This window comes from Leptidea sinapis, chromosome 8 (genome assembly GCF_905404315.1).
Source record: "Leptidea sinapis chromosome 8, ilLepSina1.1, whole genome shotgun sequence".
In the NCBI taxonomy this organism is placed as follows: Eukaryota; Metazoa; Arthropoda; class Insecta; order Lepidoptera; family Pieridae; genus Leptidea; species Leptidea sinapis.
Window position 1 is genome coordinate 15,665,335 of NC_066272.1, and position 19,384 is coordinate 15,684,718.

At 38.0% G+C, this 19,384-nt stretch overlaps 1 protein-coding gene across 1 annotated transcript in view; it reads right to left on the reverse strand.

The window, feature by feature from the left end:
* Positions 1-19,384, reverse strand: part of LOC126965659 (dynamin) — a 52,784-nt gene that overhangs the window by 13,928 nt on the left and 19,472 nt on the right. The window contains exons 4-13 of the mRNA XM_050809365.1: positions 18,502-18,705; positions 17,032-17,224; positions 12,710-12,919; positions 11,928-12,135; positions 10,262-10,399; positions 8,952-9,109; positions 6,282-6,388; positions 4,494-4,681; positions 2,893-3,012; positions 613-651 (exon numbers count right to left, since the gene is read on the reverse strand). Of these exons, the coding sequence (XP_050665322.1) occupies positions 613-651; positions 2,893-3,012; positions 4,494-4,681; positions 6,282-6,388; positions 8,952-9,109; positions 10,262-10,399; positions 11,928-12,135; positions 12,710-12,919; positions 17,032-17,224; positions 18,502-18,705 (1,565 nt within the window). The remainder of the gene's footprint in view (positions 1-612; positions 652-2,892; positions 3,013-4,493; positions 4,682-6,281; positions 6,389-8,951; positions 9,110-10,261; positions 10,400-11,927; positions 12,136-12,709; positions 12,920-17,031; positions 17,225-18,501; positions 18,706-19,384) is intronic.

Here is a 19,384-nt window from a genome sequence, read left to right on the forward strand (position 1 = left end):
TGGATCTATTCATCGGAGGAAGACGCATTTAGCACCTCTATGCCGTGCTGTTGGGCTTTAGGTGCATTCTGCATATATACTAACAAGAGGCGTTGCTCACAATGAATTCAAAGATAAAGATATAATTAAAGAAGGACTATGGAGAGCATTATTGAATTTTAAGAACAATGTTTGTGTTTTGTAATGTATATGCAATAACAATTAAGTATGGCTCAATGACGTCATTCTAACAGCTTGCTGATCGCAGAAAACAACAAAATATTCAAGCCCCAATTCTAAACAGGCTGCGCGTGAAGATTATTACTTATATTATTTATTTGATATCTAAAGGCTGGGAATACATTGATTGCGTGATTTTATGAAAACAGTTAATGATTATGATTTAAAACGCCACCTTACATAACATGCAAGCAAATTCTCAAAATAATTCAATAAAACCCATCTTTTAAACAACAAAATACTGCCTTTCGAAAAGTATTTCAAAAGTAAAACGCATGCGTAATTCTATCACTACCGTCACAAAGCATCGCCCATTAAAAAAAATAGGAGCCACGCGAATTAGGATTTTAAAGTTCAAAGCTGGAAAAAGCTCAAGAAACTCATTCCACTTACTTTTTTACTTCCATCTAACCTCAGGAAAGGCAGTAAGAACTAAAAATAAAAAAAAAACAAATTCACAGTCGACAAAAATGCAAAATTAAGCAACGAAACGAACATCGGGGAAAAAAACCAATTATAAAATAAATAAAAATTTGTAACGAAAACAACTTTTAAAATATCATGTTTTACTAGTCTCCCAACAAATATTTCTCACCCTGTTGGTGTGTAATATTTAATTAGTGTTGTATAATTCAATCCCGTTTTTCAATTGATTTTCCTCATGAGTTCGGCCGACCAACAAGTATCTTGAATAAATTGTACCGAATATTTCTCACCCTGTTGGTGAGAAATATTTAATTAGTGTTGTATAATTCAATCCCGTTTTTCAATTGATTTTCCTCATGAGTTCGGCCGACCAACAAGTATCTTGAATAAATTGTACCGAATTAAAATATTCAAGCACAGATGTAATAACAGAGGAAAAATATATATTTTTCCATTAACGATATCATGCTACGACAAACTGCTAGCGATACTCAATATATTATATCCAGTTCGTATCTGATTCTCACTTTTCGTTGAATGCCTTCCGTTCATAGTTCATACCACAGTAGTAGCAATTGGGAACGAGAAAGAAATGTTATATTTGTACTGGATAAAATGTATTGTTTATTTTTTTGTATATTACTATGACGGTGTTGTCATATTAATCAAATTACGTGGATATATAGTTGCTAAGACCGAAATTTGCAAAATCCATTCAGAACAAATGCACAATGATATAAGCAGTGAAATTATTTGCTATGCTAGTCTACAGAGACGACGCTGAGTTTACATTCACAAACCTAGTGCATAAAACCATCCCTAAGTGTGAGTGAGCACGCGATATTGGTAAAACCACTCTTTCATGGACTGTCCTGCTCCGCTTTCAGATTTTTATGAATAAGTATCGGGTAGTCTATATCAGACATAGATAAACCTTTGGGGATAAAAAAATGAGTAAATGTCTGATGTGCACAAGCTTTGGCCAAAACCATTAGCGACATAAATAGCGAATAAGTAAAGCGCAATATATAGATTTTAAATATGTTCAAAACGTTATAATAACACCAAAAAGCTGCCTCTATTAAAACCAGTTAAAAAAGATCGTTTTGCATTCAATTCTATCATTAATAAAACAAATGTTTCATTTTCATTAGCGTAAACCAGGCCCGGGCACAGATCTTGAGTAGTTTATCAAATCACACTCATACAGGTTTGCGTGCTAGCACGTAACGAAAACTCGAAAAGCCGCAAGTAAAAACTTATTATCGACATCTGCGCATGCGCGAACACTCAATTTTCATGTACCAAGACCTGATTTTTTATAATAAGCCAAGACTAGACACCCTAAAACTACATATAAGTGTGCGTTAACTGGAAAATATAAATAGGGATACAACACAATATTCCTCGGAATAACACTTACATACTCCTTGAATACATAAAACAATATGTAAATATTAATAACACATTCTAATTAAAAAAAACTATATGAACCGTAGACTTAGAATATATAAGCGTACAGACGACCTGACAGTTCGATAATAGTTTAATATTCAAAGTACTAAGAAGCTTATGCCAAGCATTGCTGACTGTTTACGACTTGTCAATCAAAAATTTTTTTTTATGAAAATATGAGACGAGACGAGCAGGGCGTTCAGATGATGGTTATTGATACGCCCTGACCCATTACAATGCAGTGCCGCTCAGGATTCTTGAAAAGCATAAAAATTCTGAGCGGCACTACAATTGCGCTCGTCACCTTGAGACATAAGATGTTAAGTCTCAATTGCCCAGCAATTTCACAACAAACACAGTAATGTTTACACATTACTGCTTCACGGCAGAAATACGAGCCGTTGTGGTACCCATAATCTAGCCGGCATCCTGTGCAAAGGAGCCTCCCACTGGTTAACAGTAGATTCGATTACCTTTTCTGCCTTGCTGTATCTCCGTCAGCGATGTTATTCTCTGTCACACGCTTTGTATATACGCTAGTATATTGTAAGTGTACGATGTGAACGGAACTAATAGCAAGCCCATTACTACAAACCTCATTTCCTTCACCCTGAATTGCATGGCAAAACAATATATTATTACAAAATGACCTCAAATTAAATACATTAGTACATATAATATTATTATAAAGCAATATATAGGCTAGATACGCTAGGAGGGGAAGAAAGAAATACAAAGAGTTTAAAAGAAAGAAAATACAACAGGCAAAAAGTAACACGTATGGTCACTCACCTCATCGCCGTTCGATGCTTCAGATGTCTTCTCCGGGTACACACCAGCTCTGAGGAAAGAGGCCTTCCAGGAGTCCACGTCATCCTGATTTTCGCAAGACAATTCCAGCTGCTTGTAATCCTATAATAAAATTCATAATCATTAGTTTGATACATATTGTATTATTTTTATTTTGTACTATTATAGCATTACTTATGAGTGTTTCTCTTTTCGGCTCTTAATTTTTTAAGTTGAAAGTCTAATGGTCCAGCTTAATCTATAGTCAATACACCTTTAAGTGTGCGTGGCAGCTACGTCTCAACACTCGCCATACGTAAGTTACTTTGTTTAAGAATGCGTGCGTTGAGGCTTACAATTCGCCGCTATTTTTTCGAGGCTTTCACCTAAACGTATAAATTATCTGAGGTATTGTTAGATCGGCCCGTGATACGTGGGCAAATTTTCAAGTAAATCAGACTTCTTTAAGGGAGCGAGATTTATACATTCCGTTACCACACACCGTTCTTATGATATCTATTATCATAAGAAAGTCGTGCCCAAAAAGCGAGTACGAAGAACTACACGGCACAAGTTAGAATATCATTCCCACCATCTGGATGTGTGGCGGTCCTCCACAGTGCAGTTTTCAAGGAGCTTTCTTCCACGTACTACAAAGCTGTGGAATGAGCTTCCTTGTGCGTTGTTTCCGGGACGATACGACATGTGTACCTTCAAAAAAAGCGCGTACACATTCCCTAAAGGCCGGAAACGCTCTTGTGATTCCTCTGGTGTTGCAAGAGAATGTGGGCGGCGGTGGTCACTTAGCACCAGGTGACCCGTACGCTCGTTTGTCCTCCTATGCCCTAGTAAAAAAATAAAAAAAAATATCGAACATTCGGTGCACGCGCATGTCAGAAGCACCACGTTCTTTTTTACGATTGTAACATTTTTTGCTATACCACTGAGTTTTACTTGCCACAACGCCCTACAATGGATCACCACAAACATCCTGACCGTGTGACCGGCCTTGCCCCGTCAGATAGATAATTATACAGGGTTATTGCTAATTCGACGTATTCCCGTTAGGAGGTTGGATATGGATGCATTATGCAAAAGTAAACCATTTCTGAGTTATCTAGTTTTGAGCTTTTCAAATAAAGTAAAATTGCAACTTCAAAAATTTATTCAAAAACAAATGTATCAATTTAAATCAAATATTTTCTTCAGATTTATTTAAAAAAAAAAAAAAAAAAAAAAAAAAAAAAAAAAAAAAAAAAAAAAAAAAAAAAAAAAAAATTAAGTGGTGACGAGTATTGCTATTAATGACCCGTATCACCTCCTAATGGGAATACGTCTAATTACTAATAACCCTTTATACACATAATATAAAAAGCTTGGATAATTTAGACGTCTAGATTACAGTCTGTTGCTGTTAGGAAACCGATAAAAACAGGCCGGGAATATTGGTTTAGTGTGCGTTACAAGCTACGTCTTACACTCGCGATTTGTATGACACTTTGTGTTAGTGCTCAAAATAGAGGATAATTTTAAACTTTTTTGACGTTTTCACAGCAGTTTAAGTCTATCTAGACGTATAAATAATCTAATATAAACAGTCCCACCTTGTATACGTTCCTGCCCTCGGGGTTGAAGAGCGCGAACATGTGCCGGCGCGACATGAATCCCTGCTCCAGATCCCGCAGCTTGAGCCCGTCCAGCGGGAGCATGTACTTCTTCTCGCGCTCCTCCTCGTCCTTGAACCACGAGATGCTCTCCGACGTCAGCACGAACCAGTAGTCGCGGGAACCTCCTTGTCGCAGACCATTACATATTACTACCAACTCATAGTACATCATCATCATCATTTCAGCCGTAAGACGTCCACTGCTGGACAAAGGCTTCCCCCAAAGATCGCCATGATGATCGGTCCTGCGCTGCCCTCATACAACCTGTTCCGGTGATCTTGACCACATCTTCTGTCTATCTTGTGGGGGGCCTACTAACACTACGTCTTCCGGTACGTGGTCGCCATTCGAGTACTTTACTGCCCCAATGGCCATCTGTCCGTCGAGCTATTTACCCTGCCCACTGCTCCTTCAGTTTCGCAACCATCTGAGCTATGTCAGTGCCTTTGGTTTTCCTACGGATCTCCTCGTTTCTGATTCGATCTCGCAGGTAAACTGCAAGCATCCTCCATCCCCCTGTATAGCCCTCTCCATTACCCTCTGAGCGACCATGAGCTTCTTCATAAAGCCCATATTTAGCGACCACGTACCACGAACATCATCGAGAAACATTGTTGAACATTGTACTAACCTGGGCTCTGAAATCTGCAACGATGGTTCTTGCGAGGGAGAGATTCGTCGTAGGATCGGCATGGCTAAAGGCGCCATGTCACAATTAGAGAAGATATGGAAGAGTATAACCATCAGCATAAAAACCAAGACCAATATTGTGCGATCACTGGTGTTTTGCATTTTCATATATGCCGCTGAAACATGGACTTTAAAGAAAGCCGACCGAAAACGAATCGATGCTTTCAAAATGTGGTGCTGGAGAAGGATGTTGGGCATACCTTGTACAGCACACCGAACTAATGTGTCGATCCTGAAACGGCTGGGCATTGTGACTAGGCTCTCTACCATCTTTCGTAGGGTACTAGAATACTTCGGCCACATCGCCAGAAGGGATGAAGACAACCTGGAGAGACTGATGGTAACAGGGAAGGTGGAGGGAAGAAGACCAAGAGGAAGGACCTTGGCCTGACCATGCGATGGACCGATCAGATTCGCACTGCCCCACCACTGAAACCACTGTCCACGACGCTTTACACTCTGCTTCCGATAGGGGCAGATGGCGGCAAATAATACGCAACAAAGTACTCTGTCGAGATGATCACGACCCTAAGCACTGAGGAAACCGACGCGAGGAGGAGGTACTAACTTGTAACTTTAATTTTGATGCTGACTGTACTAACCCAACCAAACCAGTTGTGTCATAACACAAAAGTGATCAAACATACCAAGATTTACGGATCATGCGTCACTGGGACGACTGGCGCAGTGAGAAAGAGCGGTGGAACGGAACCCGAGACGCGCGGTTTGAATCCCGCATCGTTCATAATTTTTGGTACAAATTTAATTTGTGTACTATCAAAGTATTTGGTTGCCCAACTGCTTTTTTCTTATATCAGATAATTTGTTTTTCACATTTGCTAAGTTTGGAAAAAAAACTCAACAAAATGCAATAAAGTAAGTGAGTGTGAGCGAGTAAAAACATCGCCAATACTATTCATTCTTTTGATGATGACCTGTGCCCAGGCATAGTTGATAATTAAAAGTATTTGTGTAATATAAGACAGCAAAAGTGATTATTAGTAAGTTTTGAAAAATAAAATATGAATAGATTACCTTTCATTATTCCCAAATTATGTATGCACATGTATCCTTTTCTAATCACTTGGTTACCGAGTGATCTTTGGCCTGACTTAGCTGCATTTTCCGACTGATTTTGTGCACTATGAATAAAACAAACATATTAAATTATTAAGACTTTCGTAAGTTTCGTGAGTGCTTTACTCACGTCGGTCTGTAACAACTCCGACAAAACGTGGTCATTTTAGACAAATAAAGATAACATATTGTACTCACCATGATAATATTACTTTTTCAAAGAGACATCTGCATTATATACACACATCAAAAAAGTCTAAGCAACATGCATGATATTACAAAATTTAAAATTTATGTTAATTGATTTCTAAGCCTTTATTCACTCAAAGTGCATAGGTATGTAAACGTTTTTGTTATTGATGACATACTGGCTGGTTGTAAAAAAAATTCGATTATGTTTTGTTTATTTCATAAAATTAAATGAAAAGGAATTTGTTTGAATTTAAGTGCGTTTTTTATTGCTACGTTTAGTCTTGATTTTATAGTTTTACCAACCATTTAAAAAAAGTTAGCGACAAAATTGAATTGTTAGATATTCTTTACATCATGGAGCGACGTCATTTGTCGGCAAATGAAATGCAAAAAGCTGTAGGGATGTTGCAAGCGGGAAGTAATCAATCTCAGGTATCTCGGCATTTTGGCATTCATAGAAGTTTTATTTGTCGTCTTTGGCAGCGCTACAATAATACAAAGGAACCCGCTGAACAGCATTCAGGAAATTTGGAAATTCATTTCCCGTAAAAGGAGTACAACCACTCGGCAAAACCAGTACATACAACTGACTGCAAGACGCCAGCCGATGTTAACCGCTCGAGGGATAAGTTTGAGGCTAAAAAATTCAAGTGGTGTTGATGTAAGTCCCCAAACTGTGCGAAATCGACTGCACGAGTACGGCCTACGAGCTCGAAGCCCAATTAGGTGCCCACCGATACATCACGGGAATCGCGCTCGTCGAAATGAATTGTGTAGAGAACGCAGAACATGGACCCAGGAACAATGGGATAAAATTATGTCTTCCGATGAGTCGCGATTCGGGTTTAGCCCTGATACAAGAAGGGTGCGAGTGCACCGTGGGCCCGGAAATACTGAAAGGCATGAGCCTTTCAGTATTTCCGGGCCCACTTCCTAAATGCACATGAGTGCATTTAGGAAGTTCATCCATACAGCGGCTCAATAGTTATGGTATGGTAAATAGAAACATGAACGCTGAAAATTACGTTGAGGATATTCTCAGACCTTATGTCCATCCGTTTGCACAAACCTTTGGCTCCGATTTTACGTTAATGCATGACAATGCGCGTTAACATACAGCTCGGCGAACCAGTCAATACTTGGCAACTGAGAACGTCCGGGTATTGCCTTGGCCTGCACAATCGCCAGACCTCAACCCCATCGAGCACGCATGGGACATGCTCCAGAGACGTGTTTTGAAGGACTTGGACGGAGTGACAACAGCTGAAGGATTTGCTACAATTCCATTGGAAGCGAATACCGCAAGATGACATAGACAGTCTCATTAATCCAATGAATAATCGTTCCCGGCAAGTTTTGAATGGCAGAGGACGCCATACTTTGAATTAAATTATCCTATTCTTTCACAATAAATTCATTTTTTAAGAAATTTCATTTTGTTAGAAAATGTTTAGTTGCTTATGTACCTTAGTTTCTGCAGTATATTCTAATATTGTTAATTTCTGTTATTAAAAGAACTTAAGACAACAGCTGTTATTTTTACATCATAGGACTCTAAAAATATTATTTTAAAATAAAATACGACGTTATAATGTGATAAACTATCCTAAAATTTAAATTAGTACATGTTGCTTAGACTTTTTTGATGTGTGTAGATAATAATTAATATTTAAGACTAAGACGATAGGTGTTCATTTAATTCCAGAAGTGAGGGTTATCACTTTAAAAACATAACAAATCATAACTGATGTATTAAAGGATCACGTTTCTTTTAACAAGGCTCTGTTTAGTGAAGGTGCAGTGGAAATTCACTGTTCAAGGTTTGATTAGGAAAGAAGAGACAGCACACATCACTCTGGAATGTGGGGGTGTGGTCAGATACCGAGCTGTACACCTGGGGACACCTAAGACTCCCCGAATTCATTGGTGACATCTGATATTTGAACTACCTTGAGGAGTTGGAATGGCTAGTTTGGTCATCAAACTCACCAAGTAAAACAGGCGCACAGGAGACGTATTCTTATAAGATATTCTTTCTAACATACAGCGACCATAAAAGCACCCGAATTCCACCTTCGACACGCCACAAGTTAGGATATCCTCCCAACCATCTGGATGTCTGTCGTTCCTCCAAGTAACGGTTCCGGTTTCCAAGGAACTTTGTTCCACGTACAACCAAGCTGTATAATCAGCTTCCATGTGCGGTGTTTTCAGGACGATACGAGATGGGTACCTTCAAAAAAAGCGCGTAAACCTTTCTAATACACTGACAATGCTCCTGTGATTCTCCTTCTCTGGCGTTATTAGAGAATTTGTGTGGCGATGATCATTTAACATCAGGCGCCCGCTCATTTGTCATCCTCTTTCATAAAACAGCTATAGTCTACGAAAGGGAAGCAAAAGTTCTCCTCGGTGCAGCATCATCACATCACTCACTTGGCGAACCCGATGAAGTCCTCGTGGTTGGTGTTCATGTAGGCCAGCTCGCAGTCTATCAGCAGTACCAGCTGTTCCTTGCACTGCTGCTCCCGCGACCGGACGTGCGACATTATTATACGTTCAGTCTCCTCGCGCAGCCGTGGGTAGCGGGACATCTGTGCGGGACATAAAACATTTTATTTATATGACCAGTGGGAAGCTCCTTTTCAAAGGATGCCGGCTAGACTTTGGGTACCACAACGGTGCCTATTTCTGCCGTGAAGCGGTGATGTGTAAGCATTATTGTGTTTCGGTCTGAAGAGCTCCGTAGCTAGTGTAATTAGTGGGCAAATGAGACTTAACATCTTAGTGCCGCTCCGACTTTTTGGGCTTTTCAAAAATCCTGAGCGGCACTGCATTGTAATGGGCAGGGCGTGTCAATTACCATCAGCTGAACGTCATGCTCGTCTCGTCCCGTATTTTCATAAAATAAGATAAAATAAAAATTAGTTGAAAAAGAGAAGTTGAAAACAGAACACGCAGTCAGTCTCAATACACGCCATATAAAGGGGTGAACGATTTCGGACGCCACATTAAGAACACATATAAGTCCAAACGTAACCAGTAGGCAAAATAATCAGCAACTCAATTTATTTAATTCCACGTCAACCTGCTTTCGTCGTAATGTCATTGACTACCTGCGTAAGTGAGCTAATTTGAGATTATTATCATTTTTGTTACACTACATACAATAATCTGTATATGTCTATAAATCTTTTGTGCCACTTATTGATATTTTTGCTGTGTCTTTTAGTTGTAAGTCTCCTTGTTGATATTTTTACTGCATGAATATTGTTGGTTTGTCAAATAATTAAAGAGAAAAAAAAGTAAAAACCAGTAGCTATTGTTTACCACATGTTATGATCATTACCTGGCCAATGAGCGTTCGGTACGCCACGCCCACTAACCTCAGCTGGTAAATTAAAGTGTTTGCATTGCGAATATACACCACGCCCACTAACCTCAGCTGGTAAATTAAAGTGTTTGCATTGCGAATATACAGACTTTAGGATTCTACGTTATAACTACCGTGAATTGATAATTATTTACTTTAAATGTATTTCGAGTCAATATCGTTGGAAGTATGTTCCTTCAAAAATATAATGCCACTTTATTGGATTTTTGTAATTTCGCCTTCATATTCAAATTCAAATATTATTATTCAAAATAGGATATGAAATGACTTTATTGAACATAAACACTATCCGGAATATATTGAGACGCTACAGTTAACATTTTATGTATTTTTAAAATTTAAACTAACGTACCCTCTCCGTACAAACGCGGACCACATTCGAAAGCTCCAGAACGACAAGATCAACGCATTTGAGTGAGGGCTCCTTCAGACGTGATATCTGCTTCTTTACGATGGCCTCAAACGCCATGTCGGGAGTGAATAGACCAACCTGTGAAACACATAGATATTTAAATTCTGTGGCATCATTAAGAGAGTACCATAATATAAATTATAAACGTTTTTTAACATTTCTTTTGAACAATTTATTATGTTTTTAAAGTTAATCCTCACTTCTAGGATTAAAACACAAAAAAATTTGGAAACAAAGTTTTATGAACTATGCGGGACTCGAACCCACGACCTCTGGCGTTCCGTGCCAGTGCTTTAACCAACTGAGCTAACCGTTCGAGTGACGTATAGTCATAAAAGTTTGTTTTTAAAATTTTATTTGTGTAATTCTTTTGGAGTTCGAAATACATTTATATTGTAGATTCTGGAATCATATTTTGAAAGCATATACATTGCCCCACAAAAGCCATACTAACTCTACTTCGTAGGAATTATAAGTTTATGTTTTGTTAGTGTCCACATTATGATTAAGATAGTTTCAAGAAAATTCACTTACGTGTTACAATCATAACATTATCAAGAATATATTAAGAGGCAACAGTTAAGATGTTTATTTCTTAAAATTTTGCTCTCAACGCTTCTTTAGGATCTGGGATAATACCGGCCGACTAGATTATGGCTACTACAACGGCGCATATTTCTGCCGTAAAGCAGTAATGTGTAAGCATTATTGTTTTTCGGTCTGAAGGGCGCCGTAGCTAGTGAAATTACTGGGCAAATGAGACTTAACATCGTATGTCTCAAGCTGACGAGCGCAATTATTGTAATGCCGCTCAAGGTTTTTCAATCCTAAGCGGCACTGTATTGTAGGATTGTTGCGAGTTGATTACCATCAGTTGAACGTCCTGCTCGTCTCGACCCTTATTGTCATAAAATAACGCTAATTCCATGCGTGGCTAACAATTTACCACTTGAAAATTAAAATCGGCTTCAGTCAGAATAGATTCTCTTTCCTTTTCATCTTGCTGTATCTCCGTCTGAGATCGCAATCGCATTACCGCGGCCGATTGTAGTGAAGTAGGGATGAAGTTAATAATAATATTGACACACTTTTACCCAAATTTTCTTGCCCCAAATTAGGCGTAGCCCGTGCTATGGGTTGCAAGACAACGATATATCTAATATGATATACTTACTTAAGCATACATAAATACATATAAACACCAATGACTCGGAAACAAACATCCGTTTTCATCATATAAATGTTTGAACCTACCAGGATTTGAACCCGGGACCTTTAGCTTAGTAGGCAGGGTCGCTTGCCCCTCTGCTATATAGGTCGTCGTATATATAAGTTGTATCATTAATTTCGACTGCTACTGCTTTAAAATCAGTCTGGCCGCGCGGCCTGAGGTGCCATATTTAAGCTCTGGTTCCCGAAAGAGTAGGTTGAACCCCACACCTGACAAGTATTTTTTGTCACATTATATTTTTATTTCATGAATATATAACGCATAATACATACATTTGTTTTTTTTCTATGCTGATTTCTGATATGTCATTTTGTGAAAAAAAGTTTAATATGCATTATAGTTTCACATAACCACACAATTGCTTTTTTCACTTACCCTGATACCGTGAATGTTCCTAATAGCAAAGGCTATCTCCCTTCTGAGCTCTTTCTCATCAAACTCCATTTTGACGATCTCGAAAGGGAACCGTTCGTGGAAGAGCCGGTTGATCTTGGCACCGCCGGACAACTCGTTGGTGTTGATCTGCGCTGATCCAGAACCTTCGATGGTCCTCTCGAAATCCGTCTGAAGTTGCTGGATCATTCTGTATTTAAAAATAAAGAATAGAAGATAAGAATTCAATAGAATAAAATTTGTAACCAAAGTAACCGACATAGCGCAGATGGTTGCGAAACTGAAGTGGCAGCGGACACTTAGGTCGACGGACAGCTGATGTGACCTCGAATGATGACCACGTACCGAAACACGCTGTGTTAGTAGCCCGCACCCTGAGGGTGGACCGATGATATGGTCAACATCGCCGGAATATCCGATCGTTAGGGGAGGCCTTTGTCCAGCAGTGGACGTCTTCTTGTTCAACCATTAGGTTATGGCTTCATCTATAGGATCTACTTTACTAGTTATGTAGTTGATAACCTGCTCAACCCCAATAATTGCATATTAGGAAATTGAATTGAGATGTCGCTCTTTCAAATCTAAAAATCTTGTTATTTTAGAGATATCCCTCACTCATCAAGTGAGGGTTCGAGTCCCGCATCGTTCATAAATTTTGGTTAAAAATTAAATTTGAATAATTAATCCCAAAAGTGAGGGATATCACTTTAAAGTAACAAACTGGGTGTGGGATTATTTTTTTGGTTAACAATAGTTATACTCACTGCAGCATAGCTTTGGTCTTGATGGAGGGGTCGTCGGGTCGGAAGTGCTTGTACTGGTCGACATCCTTTTCCAGGGTCAGTAGCTGCTTCTGTAGCTTGTCGCGCAGGCCAGGCAGCGTGTCACGGATGTGGTTGGTGAGCTGCTGGTTCAGCACCCGCTGAAGATACGGGGTCCCGAGCCGGTCTGCGATGTGACGGTATGACGGATGGCTGGAGACACACGACAACACGATTAGGATGGGATGGCAATGGAGCGACCGCCCTCAGGCTACTAAAAAATAAATTTAATAGTACAATACTACTTAGTAAACATGTTTTTTTTATGAAAAAAAAGCCCGCTGAGATTGTTGCGCCCATTCTTCTCAGGTCTGAGGCATTCGTTTTGGAATGGGTGGTAGTAGTTGAATTTCAATAAGTGATGTCACATGCTATTTTGAATAAAAATATTTGAATATGAATTCGATAGTATATTTTTTTATACTTTATTTGACAAAGCAACAATATTCATGCACAAATGTAAAAATATCAACAAGGAGACTTACAACTAAAAGACAGCAAAAATATCAATAACTGGCATGTACAAAATATTTGGAGACATACAGATTATTTTAACTGGTGTAATAAAAATTATAATAATTTCTATTTCTTATAAGTGAGCTCCCTTGCGCAAGGAGTCAATGACATTGCGACGAAAGCAGGTTGACGTAGAATTCAATAAATTGAGTTGCTGATTATTTTGAATATTAAATTGGCAACAAAATGCGATTGATACAGGAGTGGTAAGCTAGGTTAGTACAGCTACGATTATGTCTAGATATGTTGTTGGTACAAACTGTGCGTTTAGAGATTTTACAGTGAAAATTTATTCTTGCCGCTCAGAATTTTTGGGTTTTTCAATAATATCATATCCAAACATAAAAAGGATGGAGTTGCTAAGTAATTACATATCAATTGCTGAAACAAAATACATCATCAACAAAATGTGTACACAGCTTTGTTGTACGTGAAAGAAAGTTCCTTGAACACCGTAATATGCAGGAACACCCTAATTTGTGGCGTGTCGTGCGAAGCAGACAGGAGGCAGGCAGGAGGCAGGTGAAGCAGCTCTCCGGAACACTCCCCGTGATAAATGCGGTAGACGTGCGACACACAATGAAGCGACGTCTCTACGCAACGCCAAGTAATCTAGCCGTTCACAGAGCACTGGGTTCCCAACAATTTTAGCAGCTCTGCGTTGCATCCGGTGAAATGGTTGATGGTCAGTGGAATGACGAATGCGCGAGTTATCACATACCGGAGATTCTACTCATACAGTTAGGAAACTCAGCAATGAATCATGACATAGTTGCTGATAACACTAGATGGGAGATTAAGTCGTAGGTAATTATGATCTGTTATTATCATTATCAACTTATAACATAAGCCCCACACTCGAGATAACCACGCCCGGTTCTTATCAAGGATGAAAATAGTAACATTTACCACATTCTGTTTTGTATATTTCTGGGATCAAGTTGTAGAAGCAACCAAGAAACAGACTTACTAACTCCATTTTAGGGGTCGTCAGTTAATTAAAATCAACCTAAATGTTTCCAAATCTCACTTTGGGGAACACCCCGGACCGGCAAATATCAGGTTATTATTTTTCTAGCAGCAAACGGTGTAAAATGTAAAACGAGTCTCTATGGACTGAATTAGAATAAATATTTTCTTAATTTTTGTTCAATATTAATTATTTAAATTTCATGAATGTGATTTTAAATAACGGTAATATTCACAGGCTTTGATAGTATTCAATAAAAGTATTTAGTTGTTTTTTTTTTTCTCAATTATCCAACACGGTTACAGCCAATACAAAAATTTTGAAGAATGTCGCTTGAAATTAAAGGAGGGGGGAGGGAGTTGAGAAAATTATTAAGTTATCTCATCAAGAGGGGGGTCGAAAAATTCTCAAAAATGGCTCACGTATTTAATGCACGCCCCCTTACCGGGTAGTAGGCATAACAATTCTATGTCCGTTACTGATGATGACATTATGTATATCACAATTTCGAGAAAATTCGCTAAAGATTACAAATAAACTAGAGAATAAGTTTTAATCAGAGTTGAAGTCATAAAAGGAGCTAATATATTTATCTGTCTGTCTGTCAAATTTTTTATGATTAACTAAGAGGTGGGAACAACATCAGGCTATATGCAGGCATAGTATTTTGTTGCTTTATAACATCTACGCGGTCGACATCACGGGCTGCAGCTACCGTTATCAGTCATTGATATGAGCATAATAACAGATCAGTTGATAAAATACAAAACACTGAATAAGTAACAAATACTTATTACAATTAATACCAAAATAAACAAATAATAATTAAAAACAAAACTAAAAAATAAAAATTAATTTTTTACTTTTTATTAGGAATGGTGTGATTAATAAAATGTATTTGATTAAGTATAAAAAATGCTTAAGGTAGAGGAGGTAGGACTAGTCTCGCAATCAAACTCAAAAATTGTCTGAAGCAAAACTTTGCCTACGCGTCAATTAGGCAGAGTTTTCGTTTAGTTGTGTTTTGACTGCGCTTTTAATACAACGCCACGCAATGACAAAGTGTGCAGTGAAAAACTGTCCAGATACCGGCACATATTTATAAACTTTAAAAGGATGGAGTGTCATATTTCAGGTAGGTGGCCCTATAAATTAACAAAATTATGTAACAAACGTGACGATTTAAAATTGCTGAAACAATATTAATCGCCAATGAAATGTGCAAATAGAGACGTGCGTCACTTTCGCACCACCATCAATAAGCTTCTCATGAGCGTATAAAATAAACTTTGAACGTTACCACCACGAAATAATATCAAACTAATCAACAAGAAAGACGTATTGTAAAATTTTAATTATGAAAAAAAATCCTTGATACAAATCTCACTACTTAAAAAAATGGGTGCCCATTAAATTTTTAAATATTTATTAACTATTATTAGCCTTATCAATTAGGTCGTAATTTAAATACTAAATATAACAACTAATACACAAGCGACTCGATTGATTATAATTTATAGTGTGATGTATTATTTATTATATCTACAGATAAGCAAACATTCATTTCGAACAGCTAACACAAATCATACATATTGTACTTTTCTTTGTATTGTAAAGTATATTAATCTTATAGTTTTTTTTTTGCATACCCATTGTATTGTATGTAACTTTCCTTGAAACTTAATTTCTGAACGCCCGTCACTATTATTATATTCATTATATAACCAAGTTGAGCAAAAACATGCGACACGTACCATCCTTTTCTCGCAGCAGTTCAGGCCATTTTTGACCCCTTATTAACTTCGTTGTGGATAAAACTAGGAGCCTGAATTGTTAGTAAACAAGAAGGCTGTGTCAAAACACATACTGTGTTATTCCAATTTTAAGACTTTGTCTTGACAGGGAGAAGTAATTTAACTTAAGAGTAACTTTTCATTGCGTTTTTAATAAAATGGACATTGTATACACCCGGTAAATTTCATTCAATTTGAACCAGTACTTTAAGAATAATAACTAGTCAAAGTTTCCTATAGATATATTATCAATATTAAAATCTTTTAGGTTATAAATAAAGAGATAGACTTGGCCATCGCTCTAAGCAATCTAATTTAATATAATATATATTACTTGTCAGACACGTTGTGATTTAATAAAAAAAATATACATTGTGTTTCCATGCGACGGCCTAAGACAGAAGGACCGACGCGTACGGACTAAGGGACTGAATAAATTGACCGACTTGGAAATCCAAATATTGATGCCTGATGAATCTATGAAGCGACTGATGGGGTCAAGATATACATTGCCGACTTTAACTTACGAGTGTGTTAACTTATTGAAATGATAACTTCTTTAGCCACGATAGGCTCTTTTTGCTAGGGGAAAATCATATGGGTTCGCGACATGCTCATGACTGGCGCACGCGATAAATTAATAATTAAAAAATAAATGTACATATATCGTTTGACATTTTTGGATAGGTGAAATCTCGTAAGTTCGCGTCACCGAAATGCTTATAGCAGTATATTTGTAGCTATACAGCTGACGTATTGTGCAACATTAGGGCTGTGTATATCTTATAAGTGAAATTGAATGGATGAAGTGAAAAGTACAATGTGTGTATATACCTGTGCATTGTTGAAATACTGTTTTTGTTTGATTAATATAAAATTGGAAATAAGTTTTAAAATGAATTTAATGTGGTAATTAAGACTTTATACATTTGAATACTAAAACTTGTAAGTTTTACTTCCATCAGCAGTCTCTACAACTCACTTACCTGAGGAAGAATTTCCTTTCAGCGGCGAGCGCGGCTGATATGTCCTTACGTCCGTCGATGTCCTTCTGCGATCGGTTGACGACGCCGATGTATCCTCGTCGGAGTGGCAGCAGCTTATTCTCGAGCACGTCTCGCGCGTCCGTTCCTTCGTCCATCAGATCCAGCTTTGTGATCACGCCGATGGTTCGCAGACCTACGAAATACTTTCATAGTTATTATAAGGGTAACCACTGCATGCCTAATTTACCAGTGGGAGGCTCCTTTGTACAGGATGCCGGCTAGATTATGGGTACCACAACGGCGCCTATTTCTGCCGTGAAGCAGTAATGTGTAAGTGATTTTGTGAAAATAAGCGGAATTAATATATATATAATTATTATTTATTAATATAATGCTGGATTATATTATTGTGACGACCTGTATAGCCGAGTAGTTAGCGATCCTACCTACTAAGCTAGAGGTCCCGGGTTCGAATCCCGGTAGGTGCAAGCATTTATATGATGAATATGGATGTTTGTTTCTGAGTCATGGATGTTTAAATGTATTTATGTATGTTTAAGTAAGTGTATTGTATTAAATATATCGTTGTCTTGTAACCCATAACACAGGCTATATATGCTTACCTTGGGGCAATATAATTTGTGTAAAAAGTGTGTCAATATTATTATTAATTTAAAATTTCTAAAGTTCGGCGAATTTGTATAAAATTAGAGTAGGTAATGCAGAGTTTTTTTTTTTATAGAATAGGAGGACAAACGAGCGTACGGGTCACCTGGTGTTAAGTGATCACCGCCGCCCACACTCTCCTGCAACACCAGAGGAATCACAAGAGCGTTGCCGGCCTTATGGAAGGTGTACGCACTTTTCTTGAAGGTACCCATGTACCCAGGTATTTATTCTAATTGCGAATAAATGAAGATAAATAAATACTTTAAGTACATGTGGTAAATAATATTACAACGACTGTTGTTACATGCACATAATCTGAGCACAGTAATTACCAAACGCAGACTATTATGAGTTCGTGTAATCAGCAGTTAGCCCCGTTACGGCAAGGTCATTACCGAACTGTGAGTTGCACTAGTGGAAAACTAAGTGTTAGTAAGCTTAATAAGCATGGGCGTGCATATCATATAGGCAATTAGGCAGTGCCTACCTCGTTATAGACCTAAATAAATATAGCACTGGTGTTAAAGCTGAAGGGCGCCGTAGGTAGTGAAATTACTGGGCAAATGAGACTTAACACCTTATGTCTCAAGGTGACGAGCGCAATTGTAGTGTCGCTCAGAATTTTTGGGTTTCTTAAGAATCCTGAGCGGTACTGCATTTTAATGGGCAGGTCGTATCAATTACCATCAGCTGAACGTCCTGCTCGTCTCGTCCCTTACTGTCATAAGGAAAAATCATTGAGCGAGGCCTAAGTCCAGCAGTGGACGTCTCCTGGCTGAAATGATGATGAGCTGCACTCACCTTGCGGGTCGACCTCTTTGGCAAGTTTGAGGGCATCGCTGTTGGCCAAATCGGTGTTGGCGGGGGTCACTGCGAGGATGAGGCATGACTCCCGTTTGATGAACTGCAGCAGCATGTTCCTGATCTGCTGCTCGATGTCCACGGGCTGGTCGCCGATGGGCACCTTGGTCAGTCCGGGCAGGTCGATCAGCGTCAGGTTCAGAACTGGAGTAAGACACGGAGCGCTTACTTTACTGATAAAATAAGGTAAAAGGAAAAGTGGTAGACAACAAGAAATAAGTGATGATGACGACAGAGAAGTGGCTGAAGTAGTTTTTAATAGAGTCTAGAGAGTATATTAAGAATTATAATCGCTTATAAAATGCTCACAGAATACCTTTATTTATTTACTTATGTGTGGATGATGTAGCTACTGTACTCAATAACTTTTGTATTAATTTACATTTACTTTTTTGACTTACTCAACTAAGGTATTGACTTTTTGATGTTTGTTGCACCATTTTACATATTATATTGTTATTGAAATGATTTGTAAATAGATGAAATGTAAATCTTGATATAAAAGAGTGGCAATGAGTTTCTTGCTACTTCTTCTCATTATCTCGACCAACAAATGGTTATAAGAAAAATATTTGTTAGACATTCATAAGTGACATTTCCGTGACCTACATGAATAAAGTGATTTTGATTTGATTTGATTAAATATGAATAAGATAAAATAGTACCGGTGGCGGGGCCAAGTTGGTAAGAAAAAGCAATAATCAGAACTGAATAGAATTCTTTGGATGAGTGTTTTACCCAAAAGGGGTGCATACAAACCGTAAATATTAATTAAGAAGTAAGATAAATTTATTGTAGAGATATGGCTAAGTTTTTTGCAATT